Raw genomic sequence first — 23,866 nt, forward strand, 5'->3', positions numbered from 1 at the left:
CAAGGGAAAATGTTTCTCTGCTTAGAAAAAAAAACTACAAATGCATTTGCACAGGAGCTTCTTACAACTCTTGAGTAGAATTCCCTGCTATGGAGAACACTAAACAGGGTTAGTACGAGCATTTTAGAAAGTTTCATCACATTCTTTGAAGTACCCTGGAAACCTGTGCCAGGCACGACTTTCCAGGCATACGTCAGCAAATGTTTGTGAAAGTTAAAATATATAAATCAAAAATTTGTGTTTATACTTTAAAGACCTATATGTTTTAAAAGTATTTGCATTTAGTGAGTGGACACAAAAATGTGGTTGTGGAAGGCAGCAGAAGATAGACTATGGTGTTATGAAGATTGTTATTATGAGTGGCATTGTCACAGACAGCATAATGACAGTGAAGCCATGGTGTAATATCTTAGACAAATTATACAGAACCTCTGCAAAGATGCAGAGAGGATGCTCATAGTCTACATGGAACTCTACAGCCCTTTGCTGAGCAGCAGGGACTTTTTTGTTGCAAACCATGCATAGCTGAATGCTGGCCCTGTGTCACAATCACAATTGCAAACAGGCCACCATTCATGCTAAAAGAAACCATAACCTCTTTGCAAAAAAAGTATACAGAAGAAGGGGGACCACTGCTTCTTACAGCTTCCAGAGGTTCTTCACCGCGTTAGAAAAGCAGGCATCAGAGCAGCTGCCAGCTGCTTTCTCCAATAACTTTGGTGTCCTTTTAGATCAGGAATTCTGGGAAGAGTTGGTATGTCAAGCTGTGCAAACATTAGTGCTTAAAACAAAATAATAATAACAGTAACTTGTAGTTATATACAACACTTCTGTTGCTTTTAAATAAATTACATAAGGAAATAGTTGCTTATAATCAATTTTGCAGCTTGTGGTGCTGTAGATTTACATGCTGTGCACAATCCTGCCATTTCGTATTGGGTTTGGAATGTACTTTTCTTCAAAAAAGCTGTTTCTATTTTGAAGTGATTCCGCTCTCACGACACGTGCAATGTACTATGACATAGACTCCACCTTAACTCATGTTTTTCCTCTACAGTTAATTGCGAGAGTAAGAAGCAGTGTAGTGTCTGGGAACTGAAACGGTTGCTAACAAATGTGAAGTGTCAGACATATTCAGCAAACTCATGTAGAAAAAGGAAGATAGGACTTAGGTGAATCTAGAACATCTCAAGCTGATTGTAACAGATAAGTAGCTGTTTCCATCCGCAGCATGACAAGCTGTTTATCACACCCTTTTCAAAGAATGAAGAGCAGCCCCTGATCCCTAAAGTGGTAGCTTCTAAGCCGCAGTGGAAGCCATGTGAAACAATGTTTTAAAGACAGTTTTTCTTGCTTGTACTTCAAGGCATGCCTGAATGTTCACCCAGTTATATTTAGTGAACGAAGGACAAATAGACCACATATAACCAGTTTGCAGAAGTCTATTAAAGGGATGTGGCCTAGGAACGCAATGTTGCCCCCTTTTTTATGAGTAGAGTATGCTTTTAGGATAGAAGGAAATTTGCACTAAGCCTTCGATTAACCTATTTGACTTTGCTTCACAATCCAGATGGTTAATCCAACCTTTGATACTGGGTAGCTAACATGGGGTTGTGTTAATGCAATAAACAGTTGTTTTAACCTAACGGATGTGGTACAGACATCAAAATACAGTAGTCTTCTCCCAACATTCAGAATGATTAAAGGTCTTTCTCTGACAGTCTGCTGATGCAGAAAAAAAACATTTAGCAAGAAATGAAGATTGGTCTTCAGGACAACCTGGGCCTTATTTACTTGAGTAATAGGATCTTCCATTGTCCATCACTGCAATTCACTCATGGTGCAAAGAGAGGTGATACCAGCATGGAATCCACCAGGTCAAGAGAGAAATGTTTGCAATCGAAAGGCTCCAAAGAAGGTACAATGGTCTAGTAAGGACATTAAGAGGTAACCTGGGGGAACAATCCTCTTTATGCTTTCCACAAAAGCCTTAATGGCTGGTAAACTGAAGATAGTCTGTCAGCGTCTTTTTTACAGATAAGCCGCTGCTAAATGCACAAACACAGAATAGTAGACCTGTCTGAACTTTTGTAGGTGTAACAAATAAAGAGGATATTTACCTGCAACAAAAGTTTTATGGATTGAAGTTCCTCTAAATCCATATGCTGTTCTTTATTTTGCCATAGGGGTTGGGTATGGAACTAGGTATTAAGGTAACTTTTTTGGATGTTAGCCATGTACGAAGGTGAAATTACTTCATTTTGACATTGAGTGTAAGCCCACAGTCACAATATTCATATTCTTATATTTTTTCTATCACAACCCCTCTTTCACCTGGAGGGTGAGAGAGTCACAAGTGACTATAGTAGAGATTCAAGCTGCAAAAAGATTGTGACAGGTAAGTGACCCATTTCTTTTGCAGTAAGAATCTCCTCTAGATTCACATGACAAGCTATCCATTGGTTTTAAAGTGTTATCAACCCTAACTGGTAGAGGACTGTGAAGTGTGGGTCAATAGAAATAATTGCTTAAGTATATTTTTCCTTTTTTAATGTTGCACTCCTCGGACCTTCCTGAAAGGACTGTTTTAGTGTCTGATACCAGGCTCAGGGGTTTGGAGAGGCTACTCCAGAGGTCGCCTAGGATAGTGGTCCCTGAAACTCAGTGTTTGTCTGCTTTCATTGTATTTCTTTATCTTCCCCAGCATGTTATCTAACTAGGGAGCATGCTCACCATTAAAATGTAAACCAAAGAGACCCTTTGCACCTTTGGCCAAAAGCCAGAGACCCAAGCAAAGCATGGAAGTAGAATAGGATGCTGGTATTAACTTGCCTGTAGACTGTTTCTGCTGCTTCATAGGCACAGTGCATACTTATATTTGAGATGACTTTCCCCACTAGGATAATCTCAGTAACTCTTTGCCTACTGGTAACTGAATCTCCTACATTTCATCAAGCTGACCTCTTTTGTACCTGACTTGTAACACCATGGTTTTAAGCATGTCATTGTGTTACAGCTACCAAGGTAACCCTTTTCCATGATGCATCAGTATTTTTATTATACTTGTCTGGAGTTGGTGTATCTCTTGTAATTTGTAGGAGAGCTGTCATACATGCAGTGTGTACTACCAGAAGTCTAGTGAGAAATGTCCACTATTAAAGAAAGTGTCTAATAGAGCCGGTTCAAATTTCTTCTCTACTTCTGCAGTACCTATCCTGGCTTTGACAGGGCCTTGAAATGTCAGTGGAATATTGAAGCATTGTCTTTAACATAGAAAGGGACTGAATAGAGTTTGTTCCTATTAGAAAACATCCACTCCTCTTCCACATGTGTGCGAACCTTATGGTGTGCTGCTGGCCTTCAAAGAATGACATGCAGAAGTATTGCTGCATGGTCAAGGGTTAGCAAGATAATATTCTAGAAAAGTGTTGTCCTAAGGATACCTTCAATAGTCATGGCAAGCCTTCTCTGATCACCAATGGGTCTGGGCTCTTCATAAGATGAAAGCTGGTCAAAACATTTTCTTGGTCAAAATTTCAATGGTAATTATTTATTTACTCATATACTTGGGGTTGAGGCAGTACTGGGTCAGTTTTGTTTTTCACGACAATAGGGTAAATCCTTAGCCTCCTCAGATGCGAGTTTCCTAGTTTTGTGTAAAATTGGAGTTGAGGGAGGAGGCAATGTAGGTATATGGCACACTGGGTCAATTTAGAGGGTACAATGCCTACAGTCTGACTGTTTACCCTTTTCATGAAAAGGAGCTGTCAGGGTGTTCTCACCATCAATGCAGGTTTCGGTGCCAAATGAATCCTGGTAAACTCTCAATTGATTAATCCTGAGGGATTTCTGGCATTGAAAATGGTCTTGCTATTTTCAGGCAATACCACACTTGTAGTTTTTTCAAGGATGGTTTTTCATTCATAGAGTTGTCATTTATGAGCCAAAATACTCGAAACCATCTTGCTAGCTAAAAAGGGACCACCATTAGTAAATGTGGGTAGACTCACTCTAAAAAGCACAAATGAAATATACACAAGAAATTGCTGTGTGGAGTTTATGAAGCAAAAGAGAATCAACAGTTTTCATCTTTTGGGCAACTCTGAGGGGATTCTATGTGGGGATGGTAATCCCTTTCCAGTCCTTGGGCAAGGCTGGAAACATAGCAACTACCAGCATAATCCTTCCAAGGCCTTAGGCCAGGTTGGTGGAAGGCATGATTTGAGAGAACATATAACCCTTCCCGATCTTGGACAAGAACACCGGTAGTGGATAAAGGAACCATGGAATGATAAGTCTTCATGAACAATTGACAAGTTCAGGGAAAGATCTATTAAGAACATTCTGAGACTGAGTAAGGTCGGGTGCTTCTATTTTCATCACTTACCTACCACAGTGAGAGGTTGTGAAAGATGGTGTATATGTAATACATCCTAATTGCTGCAATTCATGTATTATACACCAGCAACGTTCTGAATTGAAAAGGGGGATGTGTGATGTCAGAGAGACCACAGATTACAATTTAAAATGTGCAATTCTCTGGCAGCATCCTGACATGTCTCCAGAGTGAAATGCATTCTGCTGGAGTGAGCTCCTCCACACAGACCCCTAATTTTAATGTAAAGTGGGAGGAGGGTAGAGGGGGCTACTTAAGACCTACCTACAGCAGCATGTATTGCATGCTGGTCTGAGCATGTGCTGCTGCAGAGGGATGAGGGGGCAAGGGTTTAAGATAAGGTTAAAGAGAAAACTTGAGGGGACACTTGGGGTAGAGGGGCTGGAAAAAGGTGACAGGGGAATGGTGAGTGCAGGTTTGTTTTCTTTTCTATTTCTAGGAGGCCAGTCTGCCTCTGAGAAGTGTATAGTGCTGTCACTATGCACAGCAGGAGAGAGAATAAAAACATCTCTCTCCTGTCCACTCACCTTTTACTGACCTAGCATGGTGGTGCAAGTTCAAGAAAAGATGTGCGGGCTCTTTTGTAAAAATCATGAGATATTTATAAAAATCCCAATTTTGTGATTTGTTTTGCAAATCATGAAATTGTAAAATCCTGGAGGGTCTGACCAGATCTAGAATTTAATTCAATTACAAAGACCTTGTGAAAAATGCCTTTTATTTTCCTTGTAAAGTTATGGAAATATGGAACACAGAGAATATGAGATGTTTTTACTGTAATAACATTTAATTTATATAATCATAAATTAATTTATATTTATCATTTGTCAAGTTGGGGCTGAGAAAAGGAAAAGGGGGGGGGGGTAGGTAAAAAATTTATTTTTGCATGCAATTTTCTATATGAAAATTAGACACAGCTGCAGCCAAAAGGGCTCAACTGAATTACACCCAATTTAGCAAGAATACTTGATATTAGTCCAGTAAGCATGTTTTTTTGTAATTTGGTGCAAATCTATTTAGTTGTTTTTGAGAAATTAAGGTTCATATATAGGGACACAGAGGATCTGTAGATCCAACAGATCTAAAGATGACATCTTATTGGCTGGCACCACATCAACAAAGATGTGGTGGCTGCCATTTTAGGACTTGTGGCTGCAATCCTCTATCCTAGTAAAAAGTTATTACAACATATTGGGGGGGCAGGGTAGGCATACATTGACCCCCAAAACTCCTGGGACCAAAAACGTTTTTTTAATGGTACAGCTGTAGTGGATCCTATTTGGTTTTATTGGGAGACAGCTTAGTCTTTTGGCTTGCAGGCCTGTGCCCCCATTACCTAGTGACATTTAACCTACTTAGCTTGCTCTGTTTTAGGCACTTATTTAATTATTTCTTCCAAAATGTCTGATATGATTATAGTTAGGAAGAAGTTTTGATTTCACGTTATCAGTGCCACTCTGTGAAGGCGTCATTATCAGCGTCAAAGACAAGTGATAAACGTAGCTATTCACATCATGTACTTTCCCACTTACGTGTTACAGAAACATAATGTATTTTTCAGGGAATTGTTTATATAATTGCCGCCCCAAACATGTCTTCTTATCTATTGTTTGCGAACATACCTGCATCAGGGGTAATACAAGATCTGTATAAATACATCTCACAAAGACAAGAGGGATTCCCACCAGAGATTTTTGATGACCAGTGATGATGCATGAGAAATCTGGCCGCATGGTGATAAAAAACTGCGCTTCATGGGGTTTGCATAGTTTTCAGTAACTGCAAGCGGGTGCTGCTTTGTTTCTCCAGCCGCGATGCAGGTGGTGCGCCGATCTCAGCCGTGAGTACTTATAAACCATAGAGGGTAACCCAAAAACCCGACCGGGCTGGGTAGAAAATAACCATTACATACAACAATGCCCTAACGGTGAGAAAACGTCAAATTATTTATACATCATAAAACAACATAGGTGAAAGCAAAAAAGCTATTTATTAATTTAAATATATATATTCATTTATTTACTTATACATAAATATCAATTTAATATATTCATCCTAAATGGACCGCCCATCTGATAAAACAACACACCCAGGGACAGATAGTGTGAGAAAAAGTGCTCATGATAGATAGAAAGGAGAATAATCCATATTCCAATGAATCAAAAACCTATATAAAAAACATTAAACACAGTTGGTTGGTTCTTTTTTGTTTGCTGCATTAACTCCATTCGAAATCCTCAGAGAGTCTAAATCAATGCCTTCAATCCTCCAAAGATCTTATGCAGAAACCAATCCAGACTATGATATATCCGTCGACGTTTCGACCCCTCTATATCTTAGGCCAAATCCCAGCTCCACAGTGGGTCTTCTTCAGGACTAATACGATGGGAGTCCCATACATATATCCTCTGACTTCTTCACTTCTTTTACTTGTCTATTTATGAGGAGATCAAGTCTGATTTAAAATATCATTCCTCCTCATATACCAAGTCACCCGTCAATTCCAATGCATTCTTCATTCATATGTGAGCCTTCGAAAGACTGAGCGTTCACCAAGCCATGAAGCGGGTGGCGTGTCGTTTTTACAGCCCTATTGCACATGGTGCAGCAACATTTTCCCCACACGGCTTCCTGTGCATGGATTTTAGTACTTGTTCTAACAGCGTCACCGTTTAAGGGGCCCCAGGACTGGATAGGGCACCATTTTTCAGCCCCGGAGACTCAGCAGAGAGACTAGGTGCGGGCAGAGGTAGTCTTTGATGGCCCTGAGAATTCAAAACAGGAGGCAAGCTCAGTCCAAGCCCTTGGAGACACTTCACAAGCAGGAATTTACCACAAAGTTCAGTCTTTGTCCTCTTTCAGGCAGAAGCAGCAACTGCAGGCAAACCCAGCAAAGCACAGTCACAGGCAAAGGGGCAGTACGCCTCCTCCAGCTCCTCAGCTCTTCTCCTTAGCAGAGGTTCCTCTTGAAGCCAGAAGTAATCTGAAAGTCTGGGGCTTGCGGTCCACTACGTATACCCTTTTCTGCCTTTGAAGTAAGCAAACATCAAAGGAAAGTCTCTATTGTTCACAAGATTCTGCCTTGCCCAGGCCTTGCTCTGAGATTTTTAGCTCTTTAAGAAAAGGGTAATCTGCATTTATCCACAACTCCCCAGAGATGTCACACTCGTGATTCCATGTGTAAAGACTGCGTCAAATCATCTTTTGCTATTTGGGTTTTTGATGAGATACTGCTTGTGAGCCGGGAGGGTTGGGCCACCAGTTACGACTTGTTGTAGGATTGGCCTAGTCGCCTACAAACAAAACTGCTTTCATCCCTAAACCAGCAGTCCTGCCTAGAGCAAGAGTTCAACTACGACATGGCACCATCAACCATGGTGTTTAGGCACTAATTTACAGATGTCTTGAGTATCACTGTCTTACACACAACAGGGACCCTAAGTACCATTATAAGGAGACGTCTGTGGTCTTAGGGATGATCCTCCTCAGCTGAACAGGGAGCACCTAACTAGGCTGTAAGTTGTTTGAGCTCAAACTCTTAAAAGAACTTTCTCCCCATTTGATGTTCCATCTTTTTACCCATTTCACAATATGGCTAATGCCATAGAAATTCCAGAGAATGTCAGACATGCATAACACTACATCTGATAGGACACGGCTTAGGTGATGAGGGTGGGGATGTTATATTCATTGTAGAAGCTTATGAAGCGTATAGAAACATTCTATTCCTGGGTTACCTTTCCTTAGGAAGGCACTGGCACAAGCACATTCCACACATACAGAACCGCAAACGTACCACAACGGTACCAAGCATACCAGTATCTTGAAATACTGATTACTTATCAAGAAAATCAGAACTGGTGTAATGGCACCCTACCACACGTAATACAACATGTAAGATTAGGTCCCTTAGGTAATGAAGGACCAACGTGGCCAATGTTTGCCACATATACACCTCACCCCAGTGTACAAAACATGCAGTCAGCTGATCTGTGTAATCTTTACAATGAGCTAGTAACATTATATAGATGACTTGTTCAGCTCGTAATGCGAACTCTGAACACAACACCAGCACATTCAGCACCACCAGCACCTGCTGGATATCAATTGGCCACTACTGGAATTAATCCACAAACACTATATTCTATCATGGGCAAAGTGCCCACGGAACAAGAGAAAATTCTGTTCTGGATAGCCCAGTAAACTAATTAGCTGGAAGCTGTGTTTCCCCATAGGGGGTCACAGGAAAAACATAGAGTTCTCACAATGTGCTTGCCATTCAGGATGGTTCTCTCAGTGGATGACTGTGCCATATGGGGTACAGGCTTCACTTCTATATACACTACCACACATGGTACCCCAACACCAGATACCAAACAAGCATAGGAGGGTTCTAAAAAGCGCTAGGATAAAAAGCAAATTAAAGACAGACGAAGTCAGAGAGCAGACTCCTCACACCCGGAGAACTCTGAAAGGAGATATTGGCCCTCACTATGACATTGGCAGTAAGTGCCGCTTACCGCCATGCTGACTGCCGCCAACAAACCGAGACCGTGGCGGTATACCGCTACGTGTATTATGACCCACACATAGAAATCCACCATTATACAGAAACACACACAAGTCCGCCACACCAAAGATCAGTGATAAACTGGTGGTAGCAAAACCCACACCGTTACGCCAACAGAAATACACCCACAGCATTATGACCCACAAATCACCACAGTGGACATTCAACTGCAGTAAACCATTGGCGGTACATACCACTGCACTCAAAATACACACACACAAACAAAACAAGACCACATTGGACAATTCAAACTACACACACCTATCACACATACACATACACCACACCCACACACCCACAACACGATAAAACACATACAAACATTACCCACAACCCTTTATCACTACAAACAAGTTACAACAGAGAGAGTGAGATAGAGAGACACTCCAGGAGCACCCACAGAATCAGAGCCACAGAACACCATCACCCATATACGCACCTCACAGCATACACCCCAACACATCACCCCACACACACTCATACACACCACTCACACTATACCCATGGCACCACAAAGACACCCTCAGGTTCTCAGAGGATGAGCTACGGGTCATGGTGGAGGAAATCATTCGGGTAGAGCCACAGCTATTCGGATCACAGGTGCAGCAGACATCCATTGCTAGGAAGATGGAGCTATGGCGGAGAGTCGTGGACAGGGTCAACGCCGTGGGACAGCACCCCAGAAAAAAGGGATGACATCAGGAAGAGGTGGAACGACCTATGGAGGAAGGTGCATTCCGGGTTGAAAAGACACCAGATAGCTGTACAGAGGACTGGTGGTGGACCCCCACCTCCTCCCCCACAACTAACAACATGGGAGGAGCAAGTCATAGCAAACTTGCATCCCGAGGGCCTGGCAGGAGTAACAGGCGGACTGGACTCTGGTAAGGCAAATCTTTACTACATTCACCCCCCCTACCTGCATGCCATCACAAACTCCCACCCCTACTCTCACCCCCATCACTCCACCACCTCACATAGAACCCACCATCACAACCCACCCATCCCAATACCAAGCCCGGCATGTAACACCAATGCATGGACCCCCATCATTGACCTGCATGGACTCCCATCACCATAGCATGCACACTAGTGACAATCACTTAGCCAACCAAACCACAACTCACACAAGCCAAAGCTGCCTTGGTAATAACAACCATAGAGGGGAACATACCCATGCACAAGATGGCACACGCAGTAACAAAAACACTGCATTTACATCCCCAAAGGACCCCCACACAACGTCACCGGAGAGGAGGCACCAGCAACATCCAGTCCCCCCCTCAAAGAGGCCCACAGTGATGACATCAGCTCTGCACGCCTGGATCAGGATGACCAACCTGGCCCATCAGGGACCTCTGGACAGTTGGTGACCCAGGCACAGTCCCATATCACCACAGAGCCTCCCCCCTCAGGAAACACCAGCACAGCACCCACCCAGCAGGCCCTTTCCACTGTCCCCAGGACACGTCAATCATCAATGTGTCCACCACTACAGGGACCGCAGGCAACCCCACAAACACAGGACAATCAGGGACCTGGGGTCAGTGGCAGCGGGCACACAGTTCAGGGGACAGAGGCACAGGACAACAGGGAACCTGGGAGGACTGCTGTGTGACAGGGGGAGGACAGGCCCAGGGAACCGACTCTCCACGAGGCACTCACCAACATCCTGGGAGCATACCACATTCCCAGGAGATGATGGGCCAGATACTGGCCAAGTTCCAGGAGACACAGAGGCTGCAGCAGGGACAGTACCTGGGGATCAGGGAGGAACTGAGGGACATCCACACCACCATGCTCACCATTGCAGGAGTGCTGGCAGACATGGCCAACACCATGAGGGAAGCAGTAGCACACCAACGGGCCCCTGACACTAGCAACACAGATGAACAGCCCACCACCTCCACTGACGCTAGTGGACAAGAGGCCCTGTCACATGAACAACAGGCCACCAGCACCCCTCCCCTGCAGAAGGAGAACCACCACGCAAAAGGTCCCTGCGATCCAGGCAGAAGCCAGAGAACATTGCCAAGACCCCCACCAGGAAATAGGACTCCTCTGAATGTCACCCTTGTGTCCCACTCTGTCACCCTGTCCACCTTGAACTGCCTTTGCCCCACTCCCTATGCACCCCCTTAAAAAATGCGCCTGTGATACCAATAGACTGGACTCTATCTTGGACATTTCTCCATCATCAACCAAGCCCATTGCAATACCCCCTACACTTATTATCACATAAACAAACACCCTTGGAACTAATACAAATATGGAATCTGTCAATTGATTGAAATATGTATTAGTTTAACAAGCTGTAAACATTGCAATTCAAATGTACAGTTATATATATACATAGGTATGACCTGTAGTGGGCAGCAGTAAACATACCAGGAGCCAGAGTGCGGCACAGATATCTGAAAATAGAGATGCCAAAGGGTACAGTAAGTGGCCATAGAACTTGTCAAATAAGGCTGCCATGCACAATGTCCAACACAAAACTGCAATGGAAGGTGAAGTTACAGTGTCTTACCTGTGTGTCACTGGAAGTACTGTTGAATTATAGTTGTTCTGTTGTCTACATCCTCTTCCTCTGCCTCCTCTTCATCACTGTCCATAGGCTCTACCGCTGCCACACGACCATCTCCAGCCTCAACCTCCTGCAGAAAAGGCACCTGGCATCTCAAGGCCAGGTTGTGCAACCTGCAACATGCAACGATGATCTGGCACACCTTCTTGGGTGAGTAGCAGAGGGATCCACCTGTCAGATGGAGGCACCGGAATCTGGCCTTCAGGAGGCCAGATGTGCGCTCAATAATCCTCCTTGTTCGCCCATGTGCCTCAGTGTAACATTTCTCTGCCCTTGTCCTGGCATTCCTCACTGGGGTCAGTAGCCATGAGAGGTTGGGGTAACCAGAGTCACGTGTAAATATCGAGGGATACCTGTTAGCCAGACACTCACCTTTAGGGCCAAACCCACACCCATATACCAACAGACACTGGGTGGGGACCATGGGCTCACCTATTAGCCACACCCTGTGCTTCTGGAGTTGAGACATCACATATGGAATGCTGCTATTCCTCAAAATAAAGGCATGCACAGAGCCAGGATACTTTGCATTGACATGGGAGATATACTGGTCCGCCAGGCACACTATCTGCACATTCAGAGAGTGAAAGCTCTTTTGATTTCTGAACACCTGTTCATTTCTCCGGGGGCGGAGGGACACAGGCAATACATGTTCCATCAAAAGCACCAATGATGTTGGGGATATGTCCCAGTGCACAGAAGTCAGCCTTCACTGTGGCCAAATCCTCCACCTGGGGGATACGATGTAGCTGTGCATGTGTTTCATCAGGGCAGACATCACTCTGGTCAGCACGTTTGAGAACATAGGATGTGACATCCCTGCTGCCATGGCCATTGTCGCTTGGAAGGACCCACTTGCCAAGAAATGGAGCACTGACAGGACCTGCACAAGAGGGGGGATACCAGTGGGGTGGCGGATAGCTGAGATCAGGTCTGGCTTCAATTGTGCACACAGCTCATGGATTGTGGCCTTATCAAGTCTGTAGGTTAGGATAATGTGCCTGTGCGCTATTGTCACCAGGTCCACCAGGGGTCTGTACATGGGGGTATGTCTCCATCTCCTATTAATCCTCACTGGTTGAACTGTAGGGTGAATAACGGTGAGCAGATGGTCATATTAAAACATATCCTCAGATTAATATGCCTTGCATTTTTATCACAGAAACAGTATGTGAACGTCTAGGTCCGTTGATGTGCCTATGTCTGCTGTGATGCAGATAGGTGCCATGGCCTGTTCCCCTCTGAAATGGCAGCCGCCTGACCTGTGATGAGGGACAAGTGAAAATTAGGTAATTCCGCTGACGTTGTGCGCCACTGTGGGAGGCGGTCGACGACTGCCGTGCAACACATCATTGGTTATCATTGGGGCCTAAGGGTTCCAGGAGCCAATGGTGATGTACGCCGGCGGTGACGGTACGCACCGCCGCGGACGTGACCGCCATTTTCTATCTGTTCAATCACTTGCTACCTGACCTTCAACAAGAGAGGAGCTACACTGCAAGTGCTGCTCTGACCTGTGTCTGGAAGCAACCATGGCTCGAGTGTCTGGGGAAAGGGCCCCTGCTCTTACTTCTGAGGAGTTGGAGAGACTAGTGAATGGGGTCCAACCCCAGTGCCCTTTACTTTATGGTCCTCAAGACAAACAGGTGAGTACACGCACGGTGCATGGGGCATGAATGTATGGAGTGCTGTGTGTGTAAGCTTCGTGTAGCAGGCTGAGGGATCCTGAGCAGAGTGCTGCATGTTTGGTGGGCAATGTCTGTGCGTAAGGGGATGGGAGGGATATGGTGGGCCATGAGTGTAACAGTCCGGACGGTATGACTAATACCTTTTCTTATGTATCTTTTTCTGCACCTCAGCTCCCATCAGAAAAAGGGTATTTGGCTCTCGTTTTCCTCCCCCCTTCCTTGTGTGCTAGGTGCGGTACTCACCGTGGTCGTCTTGGCCACCGTTCATGTTCCTGGTGTAGGAGGAGGCAGACCAGCATGGAAAATATGTGCAACTCGGGCTCCATGGCATTGTTGTTCTTCCTTGAGTGTCGAGAGGTGAGTCGTTTCCCTTCTGTGTACTGTTTCCGCCGTGCTTTTGATGGCATTGGTACCACCCCGGAAAAGGTGTCCGATAGGCCTCTCATAATACAGTGGGCGGTACATTGTCTTCTGCCTGGCTGTTGGTGGCTACCCCTGCGGTGCTTGTTGCTACCGCCGTGGTGGTCAGAGTGTTAAAGTGTCTGTCTGTGTTGGTGGTTTCCACCGTGGTCAAAATTCCATTTTTTTTACTGCCGGCCTGTTGGCGGTATTTCCGCCACTTTATCACCGACCGCCAGGGTTGTAATGAGGGCCATAATCTCAGAAATACTGAAAATATAAAAGCTCCTCACATACTGATTCACGTCCCTCTCATTCCTTTTAAGCACCGGATAGACGAAGCCAGACAGTGGGCAGGTCAGAGCAACATCCTGACTACATGAAACAAAAGAAAGACTCATTGCAGTCTTCAGACAAGATAGAAGACAAGTCCCCACAACAGAAGCCCCAGTTTAACAAGAAAAAGGTGGCAGCACTGTGAATTAAAAATGCCAGTAAACTTGAGAACATTGCTGAAGAACAAGACGTGGGCTGTGATACTGCTAGACAGGGCGGCAGAAGTCACAGTATGTCACCAGAGTCTGAAAGATCATTTGGATGCGACAGAAACTAGCAACGTTATTGCAGTCAAGACTGCAGACAGGCGTGTTCTCCCACCCAACAGGGTTTGTGATTTAAACATTCAAATTGAGGGAGACATAGAGTGCACCATTAGTGCAATATTCTGGGATGAACTGAGCTGTGATATCCTACTGGCTGAAAGCTCCCACATGGGTAAGATGTCCTTTTGCCTTCTTTCTCTGATCTTTCTGTGATTTAGCACAAGCACCTATGATATACCACAACCTTGAAGGTTGGGATAAGGATTCTCCTTACCATGTAATACCTGTTAGGTCTACACCCCAGCCTCAGCCACAATATCCTGTCAAACACAAAGCTAAAGCTCCAGTGAGGAGATCCTCACTCAGCTTGAGTACCAGAGTGTAATTGAGCCCTGTGTCTCTGCAATGAATAACCCGTTATTACCCGTTGCAAACCTGACCATTCATATAGAATGGTCTTAGACTACAGACACTTAAACAGTAATACAAAATACATACAGCACAGCACTAATTAACAACATAGTGTGTAAGAAATACAAAACAACATTGGATATCACCAGTGTTTTTTTCTACCAAAACTTAGCACTTGAAAGTTAGGACCTGAGTGCATTCTCGTTTGGCTCACAAAAATGCTTTTGTCATTTGCCCCAAAGCTACCAGACGAGCCCAGGGCTTTTATCAGCCTGTATAACATCAATGTTGCATGATATTGATTCTGAGGCGTTGTCCTATGTGGATGACATCTATCTCACAGATGATGACCTCAACATTCATCTTGCCAGGGTCAACAGGATTGTTCTGGGATTCGTAGCCCTTGGTTACAAATTTAATTTTAGGAAAACTAAAATAGCCTTTCTCAGTGTATTGTTCCTTGGATATGAGCTATCAAATGAGGGTAAGAGCCTGGCCCGCACTTTTTAGAAAAATTTGCTCAACTCCAGCCACCAAGTACTATCAAGAAATTACAGTCTTTACTTGGTTTCTTCAACTTTAGCAGAACATGCATTCCTGATTATCCACAACAAATCATGCTACTTTATGATTTTATATGCCCAGATTGTTCTAGCAGACACTGGACAGTAGAACACAAATGCATCCTTAGAGGATTGCAACAGGACATACTAGAAGCAAAATACTTACATATCCATGACAACAAAAATCAGTTGGTCATCAGAATAAATGCTGGTGCCATTGTGCTCACTTATTTAAATTTTAACAAAGGTGACACAATGCTGATAGCATATAAATCACATTTATATTCCAATGCAGAACAACGATCTGAAAATTGTAACTGCAGTACTGATGGCGGTCAATAAGGAGAGGCCACTTGCCAAAGGGAAATGCATTATTGTTGTTACCCCAGTGCCAGCCTTAGAGGCCGTCACCAAAGCTAGCATTTCTAATGCTAAAGCATTACATCCATGTTGGATTCAACAGGCAACCTCCCTTCTGCCACCAATGTTGATTGCATCTTTGATCCAAAACTTCCAACACGAATTTCACCAATACATGCAGGAGTACCCCACCTATATACATCTTGCATTACTGTCATTTACACTGATGGTTCAGCACAACCAGCTGTAGGTACTAAACATCAGTACTCAGCTTCTTGCGCAACTGTGAGTGGAGTGATGAAGGATGAAGCCAATCACAGTGCACAACTAAGCTTGCAGATCCTTCACAGATCCGGAGCGGATTTGCCCGGGATCCTCTATGGAATTATATATAATTACATTTTTAACCTTATCACAAAAAAGCACACTTTCTGGACCAAGAGCTAACTTTCTGCCAAATTTGATGAAATTTCATTTTTCACTTTTTGCAGTATCACTGTTCAATTTTCCTATGGAAAAAAAACTAATGAAGAAAACACATTTTTGGAGCTCCTTTCCCCTTTTCTCAGCTTCTGCTTGACAGATCACCCTGAAATTTTCAAGGAAGGAGCTGCACTGGACAAGGCTTTCTATGGTGAAAATTTGTCAAAGGGTGCTAAATTATAAGCAAATCTCAATTAGCTTTTCCTATAGAATGCAGATCTAACTATAACTACACAGTGGCGAACCGTACAGGGTAATATATGACAGGGCTTGGGATAGTGGCTTTTTCAGTTATGTACATGACAACCCTCATAGAAATGCATTTGATTAATCTTAATTTTTTGATTAACTGATGATTTTTTCGATCATCCTGACACTGTTATTTTCAGGCAAAATTTTTATTTTGGCTCGCTGATAAAAAAGAATTCTGGGGCCATAGCGGCCTGAAGCATTATGAATGCTCATAAATTGTAGGGCAGAAAGAAGAGGGGTGGAAAAAGCCCTCTTCCTGTGAAAATGTGATTTCTTAATATGGGAATTGACATTTTAAAATAAAGATTTTAGTTATGGGAGCACAGTAAGTTTTATTATCATATAAGGAGAGTTGCAGGACTGCTGGAAATGATGAGGAAGGTAATTTAGCTGTACAAAAATTGTGCTTATTTAGTCGGCAAACTGTGATTTTTACCGGTGGCTAAATGCCACATACAGCTCATTTAAGTGGCACAGGGTAGGTGCCAGACCTGGTCAGTGTCACATAGTCCATGACTATAGGACTGAGTTAGATATTGGCAGATGAGACACTCCATCACAATGGTGATGGATATCCCATCTGCCAAAATCTAAACCTCTTTATATCCTAAGGGATTTAGTTTTCAGCTGACAGGCTATCCGTCACCGTTGTGATAGAGTAACTTGTTTGCCAATACGTGAATCAGGCTCTATGTACAGCTGCTCTGAACATAAGTGGTGCTGGGAGCAGTGCCTGGTCAACAGTCAAGAAATAAAAGCTTTGAGAATTTGCTTTCCATAGCCAAAGGCAGTAAATCATTAAAGAATAAAAAATGCACCACAATAACATTGGTCATTTTACGTTATGAATAGTTTTGCTCATAACATATTAACATTTATGTACAAAAAAATCAAAATTTCCCATGTAAAATTACAGTTACAGTGGAATTATGGTTACAATATAAAACACTTGTTAGGGTTGTAAAATCCCCAGCTAAGTTAAGCTACACAAGTCGTAAATCAGAATTCATGTTCCAGCCAGGAGTTGCTCATGTCCTCATACATGATGTTCCTAATTTCACTTCAGATGGCATAATCAAAAACATTATTGATGATTTCAGAAAGAAAAGAAACATCAATATGATGGAAAAGAGGGATGAAGGGAGAAAGGTTTAGAGGGATGCAGAGAAGGAAAAGATGGAGGGGTGAAAAAGAGGGATTGGGACAGAAGGTTGGATGCAGAATGTAAAGACAGGAGGAATGGAAAGAAGACAAATGAATAAAGTAATTCAGGGAGACACACATTTAAAAAGGGAGAGAGCAGGAAGGAAGGGACTGAGGGTGAGGCAAGATAGGAAGAACAGAGTGAGGATGTGGCACAGATGCGGCAAAAAGGAAGAATGGAGGGAAGGACTCATGGAGTAAGGAAGCAAGAGAGGGATGACAAGACTAGGCTAGGCAGACAGTCAGGCAAAGTGGATTCAAGGGATGTAGCAAGGGGCCAAAAAAAGAAGCTAGAAGGTGGTAGAATGGAGACACTGAAGACAACAAAAAGGCAAGAAACACAGTAATAGAGAAATTAAGAAAGAGAAAGATGATGAAAGGATTAATAGAAGAAAGAAAGAGGATGGGAGAAATTAAGGAATATAGAGGAAGGAAGGAAGCTACATCGGAGGCAAAAGAAGTTTCAGATGGAACGTGAAGAAAGAGAGAATGAAGAAGAAAGAAGAGAAAAATTAACAAAAGAAAGACAAAGAAACAAGCAAAACCCTAAGAGTTGAGTACAATAGATATATTAACTGACTCTCAATTTTCAGTTAGCAATGGGAAAATAAACACAGAACTATGAGACCTAGAACTGATTCTCAAACCAGGTGAAGCAGAGTCAAAACCCATATTTGTAAAATGTATGATATCATGGCCTAGCATTTACCTTAAATTCCTGATGTTTTGACATCATGACTGCCATGTGGCCAAGAAGGAGAGGGTGCTTCTCTTTTCTAATCTGATTGCCATCATCTTCTATGCAAAACCATCCACACTGATTATCTTCTTCTGCATCAAAAAATGAAAACAAAATAAATGCAGATTTTGTTAACACACATTTTGAGAAATTAATTTTAAAACAAATATTAATGCTTTCTTTAGGACATGCTGTGTCACTGTAATACTCTGCTAGAAATTGTAGCTAACACATGATTAACATGATGGCAGATGAGACTCTCCCTCTGGGATTCTCACTTCTGTTGTTCTCATAAGAAGGCAGGGTAACTCTGGAGCAGGCAGAATTGCTTCCATTTTCATTTTCGGCCAATATCCTGTTACTATCCACGTTTAAATGCCCCTGCACCACCCCAACCAGGCCCTTCCTGAAAGCCAGTTTACAAAACCTGCTAATTGTGCTAACTGGAGAAATTGAGGAGGAAAATGTGTAATGTAAGGTCCTATGGCCCGTATACACTAATGTATGTTCCCACAGGCAGAGAATGGGAAAATCACTTGCATAGATCAGGCCCTATACCTTTTACACACCCATATAGTTCATGGTTCTAATGAACACCTCTGATGGCAAACAAAACCACGAAGCAAAGATACACTCTTTCTCAAATATCCTCACTTCATAGCCTCCTTGCTGAACAATATTCATTCTTGGGTGCTGCTACCACCTTCAAGAATATGCTCAAAACTTTCCAATGTGGTTATTGTGCCCTCCATTGCACCACAACTGTCCTAACACATGCAGCTGATTTCATAAGCTCTACACACCAAAACCAACTTTCATCCATTCAGATACTCCTTGATCTTTTTGTTGCTTTCAACACCTAAAAGCAATTTACTGTGAAATAAGATGGGTCTTTGAAGATAAGATGTTGGTGACTAGAAATACATTCATGTGCATATACTTACTGAACCCCAGGTGCCACAGCCTTGGCTTTGTCACCATTTAGAAATCCCTGAGAGGTATCTAAGGAAAGTGCCAAAGTTATCAATAACCAAAGCTAAACATCATACATTTTCCTGTTCTACCTAATACAAAGAACAAAAGGAGAATCAAAATGAAAAATGTATGAGTGGTAAGATTTTGAGTGGAACAACAAAGCTGGTTCCAAACACTATGAGCATGTCAACATGACAGGTGGGGAAAGGAAACAAAACATATTGATCAGAACTATTTAAAATATTATCAAATTCACATTATGAGACATAATTACATATGCTGGGTTTAAAAACATACATTTCTCTATATTCATAACATGGTGAATCTGAGAGCACTTTCTGATTCTCTAGGAACACATTCAGCAGTGTCAAAGGTCACTTGTGTCTCCACATCACTCTGAACCAGACCACCATACAATGCTACTCTGCTCATGATCCATATCTTGTCATCTTCCAACTTCACAGCATTATGAAACAGTTTATCCACATACATTGATCTAGTAAAGTTTGGCCACTTCTCTGTCCCCACTGAGGTATGTATCTTCTACAAAATCACCTACCTTCACAAAATCGCACACTCTTCTTCTTTGATCATACCTAATCTTCCATCCATCCTGGAACCTTGTAAATATCTAGTTTCCTTTCCATGAACAATTGAAATTGTGTCTAACCAGTGGGGGAACAATAGGTTAGCCAACAGGCATTCATGTAAACTTTTCTTCCAGTCTAGGCTAATCACCTTTGCCAGCAGGATGCTTTCTTTTATGGTCATATTCAACCTCTCAACCATTCCACTGCTAACAGGATGCTACAGAATGCTTTTCTGTTCTTTTTTATCCCACACAATTTTAGAAAATCTTCAAATTTCTTTGAGAAATACTGTACATCATAGTCTGTAAAGGTCTGGTGACAATAACCTCTCTGTAAAACCTTTTCCAAATATGTGATGACATGTTTAGAACTGATATCGATAACAGCTTTTACTTCACAGCATCATGAGTAAACGTCAACCATCACAAGTAAATACAGTATGACATTCTCACCATCAAAAGGCCCCACAATGTCCATAGCCACTTTTTACCACAAACCGTCTGAAGTAGGGAGCACACATATAGGTAGACTACATGTTTTCAAAATGTTGTGGCTGTTCCAGCACTCTCCATATTCACTATTCTTCCTCTAAACTCGAACACTGTTAATCTAAACTAAGCCTTTCCTTAGTCTTAACAAATTAAGATGATATTGTTGTGTGATATCCACCAAGTTGTGTCTTATATACCCTGGAACTACCAACCATTTTGCACAGACCACTAATTGTTCATCCTTTCATTTTATGGTTTTCTTTTGGCCATTCTCAGGTTACACACAACATAGCCACAAAACATAAAGAGTCACTGTCTAAAGCAAGTTACCAATCCTCTTCTGAAATGGCTACTTGTGTTAAAACACACACATTCTTGACCATATCCTCTTTTAAGACCGAAGTATCCTCATCATTATTTTGGGATTAACCAACCTCGATAAACATCCTACTGGTGTATCCTTAGCAGTAGGGCTAGAATGCAAACAAAAATGTACTCCTGAAGATCCACAACCCACCTTTTGTTTTGAGCTGAAACAGCATCCAAACCTTGTTTCCAACTAATTTCACACAAACAATGAACTCAACACCCCAAAGTACAAATTTTTTCAAAGCCCAACTGACCGCTAACACCTCTTTTTCTATGCACAAGTAATTGAGTTTCATCTCTTTATGAACTCTGGGAGTGACTGTATGCACATTATAATGTATCACCTTACCAATCACCTGACTCAAAATAGCACCCAACCCTATCAAGCTGGCATACGAAATGGGCATCAGGAGCAGATGTCTACTTTCTACTCGGTTCAAAAGCATGTCAATCAAGTGCATGTTCTAGCTTGTTTTTCACATCATTTAATTAATCTCTGCATTCATCATCCCAAATAAATTCTCCATCAACAATCTTCTGATCTTCATGGTTTAATTAGCAAGATTCTTCAAAAATATATCATAAAACACAATCATCCCCATAAAAGTCAAATGTTCATCTTTTCATTCTTTTATGTTTTATACTGTGTCCACTAAGTTCTTTTTTGGTCCAACATAAGTATTGGAGATCCGATGACAAATATATGAAATGTCTTCATTTGTGAGGAAACATTTAATATTTCACAAATTTAATTTCAGCTTTTTAAGTCTCTTTAACACCTCTGTTGCCCTTTCATCATATTTCTGTTTTGTCCTGCAATATAATAGCACATTGTCTAGTTAGCGCTTGACTCCTACTAAACCCTGCAACAAATGTGAAATAGCCTAGTGGAACAGCGCAGCAGCAGGGATCAAACAAAATAGTATAAGCATACATTTAAATGCTTCTGTCAGTATTATGGAGGCTGTATTAACCCCCTATTTAGTGATAAGCAGAGGCCAACTCCAAAGTTGTAAAGAAATGAGCCCCTAACAACATTTATACCATTTGAGTCAAAGTGAAAATCTATCCACCACAATCTCTTTGAGTGCCATATGATCCACACAAAAACAAATCTCTCCACTGGCCTTCTTCTCTTCGATAATAGGACTTAACCACTTGCTGGTGTCAATAAGAGCAATCCTCAATAGACACACTTACCCTAAACTCAGTTCATCTTTCAATAACAGTTCTTCTTGCATTTTCTCAGAATGACAATAAAGAAGAAATTGATTCCCGATTCCTTCCACAGTTTGTGCTCTGAACATGCAGCTTGATGACAACTTACTCACAGCTGCTACATGTGTTTCAACAAACTCTCTTTCAGATTGCTATTTTGATTTGTATAGCACACTAATCCCTCAAAAGGGTATCTAGGTGATTGGGCAAGGTATGTAGGTATGCGGTCTCAAGGTGCTTGAACAAAGAGCCAAGTCTTCAGCTTCTTGTAGAACTCAAGTAGTGAGGAGGAGGCTGTGATGTGTTGATGGAGGTCGCTCCATGTCTAGATTGAACTGTAACAGCAAAAAAAGATGATGGGTGGAATGCTGAACGTTGTCAAACACTCACCCCAGTCACAGATCTGGGTTTAATCCATTATTTCTTGTTCACCTTGCTACCCCAGTATGGACCCAGCCAAATGCAAATCAGTTGTGACCTTACTCCCCTTTGCAACAGTACAGCCCAAACTGCCAGGCCAGGTCCTCCTTGGACCGGCAAGAAGCATCCTGGGACCAGTTTCAGGGTATCATCCCTCATCAGCCAGGCTAGCTTGAATCCAGTGGAACAGTGACCACAGCACATATGTCTGGGCATACCCTTCCCAATTTGGGTAATTATGGCAACAGAAAAAGATGATAGGCGGATTGCTGAACATTGTCAAACACTCACCCCCAGTCACAGATCTGGGTTAAATTCATTGTTTTATTGCCCCCCATGCGACCCTAGTTTGGACTCAGCCATATGCAAATCAGTTGTGACCCAACTCCCCATGGGAACAGTGCAGCCCAAACTACCAGGCCAGGTCCTCCCTGGACTGGAAACAAGCATCTTAGTAACAGTATTGTGGTAACACCCCTCATCAGCCCGCCTAGGTTCAATCCAGTAGGATAGTGAGCATGGACCCCCATCTGGGCATACCCTTCCCACGTAGGGCAACTATATTAACACAAAAATATGATGGACGGAATGCTGAACATTGTCAAACACTCACCCCCAGTCACAGATCTGAGTTAAATCCATTGAGAGCAGAGTCAAGACTGATTTGCAGATGGCCAAGTCCAAACAGGCATGGCGAGCAAAAAAATGATACCATATGGAAATGTTCTAATAGGATGGACTTGTTCAGAGGTCTGAGGCCTAAGATGGGCCTTAGAAATCTGTCCTTCTAGGGAATGAGGAAGTAGAGGGAATATACCACGAGCCCTGTAGATGTTGAGGCTTGGGCTCTATCACCCCTTTGTGAAGGAGCGCTTGAACCTCATCCCAAAGCAGGTGTTAATGTTCTGCAAAGAGGACAAGTTTGCAGGGTGGTATGTTGGGTGGTGTGGAAATGAGCTGCAGGCAGTAACCATGTTAGATGATGTTTAGCACCCACTGGTCTGAGGTGACGCACTGCCAGACGGGGAAGAACATCTGAAGGTGTCCCCTGACAGTTACTGTGTGGTAAGGGGGAGGGGTGGCAAGTCATTGCTTGGCTTGGGACGCTCCTTTGGAGAGCCACCCTTGTCTCGGCCTTTGGCACTGGTCTCATGGTAGACAGCCCTGAAGTGGCCTCTTGTGGATGTTTGTTGAGCTGGTTGACACTGGAAAGACATGAAGGCTTCAGAGGAGGTGGTCTTGGAGCATATACAATACATTAACCAGAGAAAGGGCCCACGCGGGTAGGTTTCTGTATGGTGCTCATTTTTTTTTTTTACAACGTCTTATCAATCTGGGGCCCAAAGAGATATTCCCTGTCAAATGACAGGTTGAGGAGATGTTGTTTAACATCATGCTTGAGGCTGGAGACACAGAGCCAGTATGTCTAGGAAGGAGTACGCTGGAGTTGGTGTCCTGAGTGACCCTGCCAAGCATCTAAGGCACACCTAGTGTTGGCGTTGGAAATCAGTTTGCCTTCAGCTCTTGGCCTCTTTTACGGTGCTCCTCTG

The 23,866-nt window shown here is 42.9% G+C and overlaps 1 protein-coding gene across 3 annotated transcripts in view; it reads right to left on the bottom strand.

Moving 5' to 3' along the window:
• ARHGEF10 (Rho guanine nucleotide exchange factor 10) overlaps positions 1-23,866 on the bottom strand; it is a 949,815-nt gene that overhangs the window by 415,648 nt on the left and 510,301 nt on the right. For all 3 annotated transcript variants that reach the window (XM_069235817.1, XM_069235818.1, XM_069235819.1), the window contains one exon: positions 18,224-18,345. In XM_069235817.1, the coding sequence (XP_069091918.1) occupies positions 18,224-18,345 (122 nt within the window). The remainder of the gene's footprint in view (positions 1-18,223; positions 18,346-23,866) is intronic.

The sequence above is a fragment of the Pleurodeles waltl genome, chromosome 5, assembly GCF_031143425.1.
Source record: "Pleurodeles waltl isolate 20211129_DDA chromosome 5, aPleWal1.hap1.20221129, whole genome shotgun sequence".
Classification (NCBI taxonomy): domain Eukaryota; kingdom Metazoa; phylum Chordata; class Amphibia; order Caudata; family Salamandridae; genus Pleurodeles; species Pleurodeles waltl.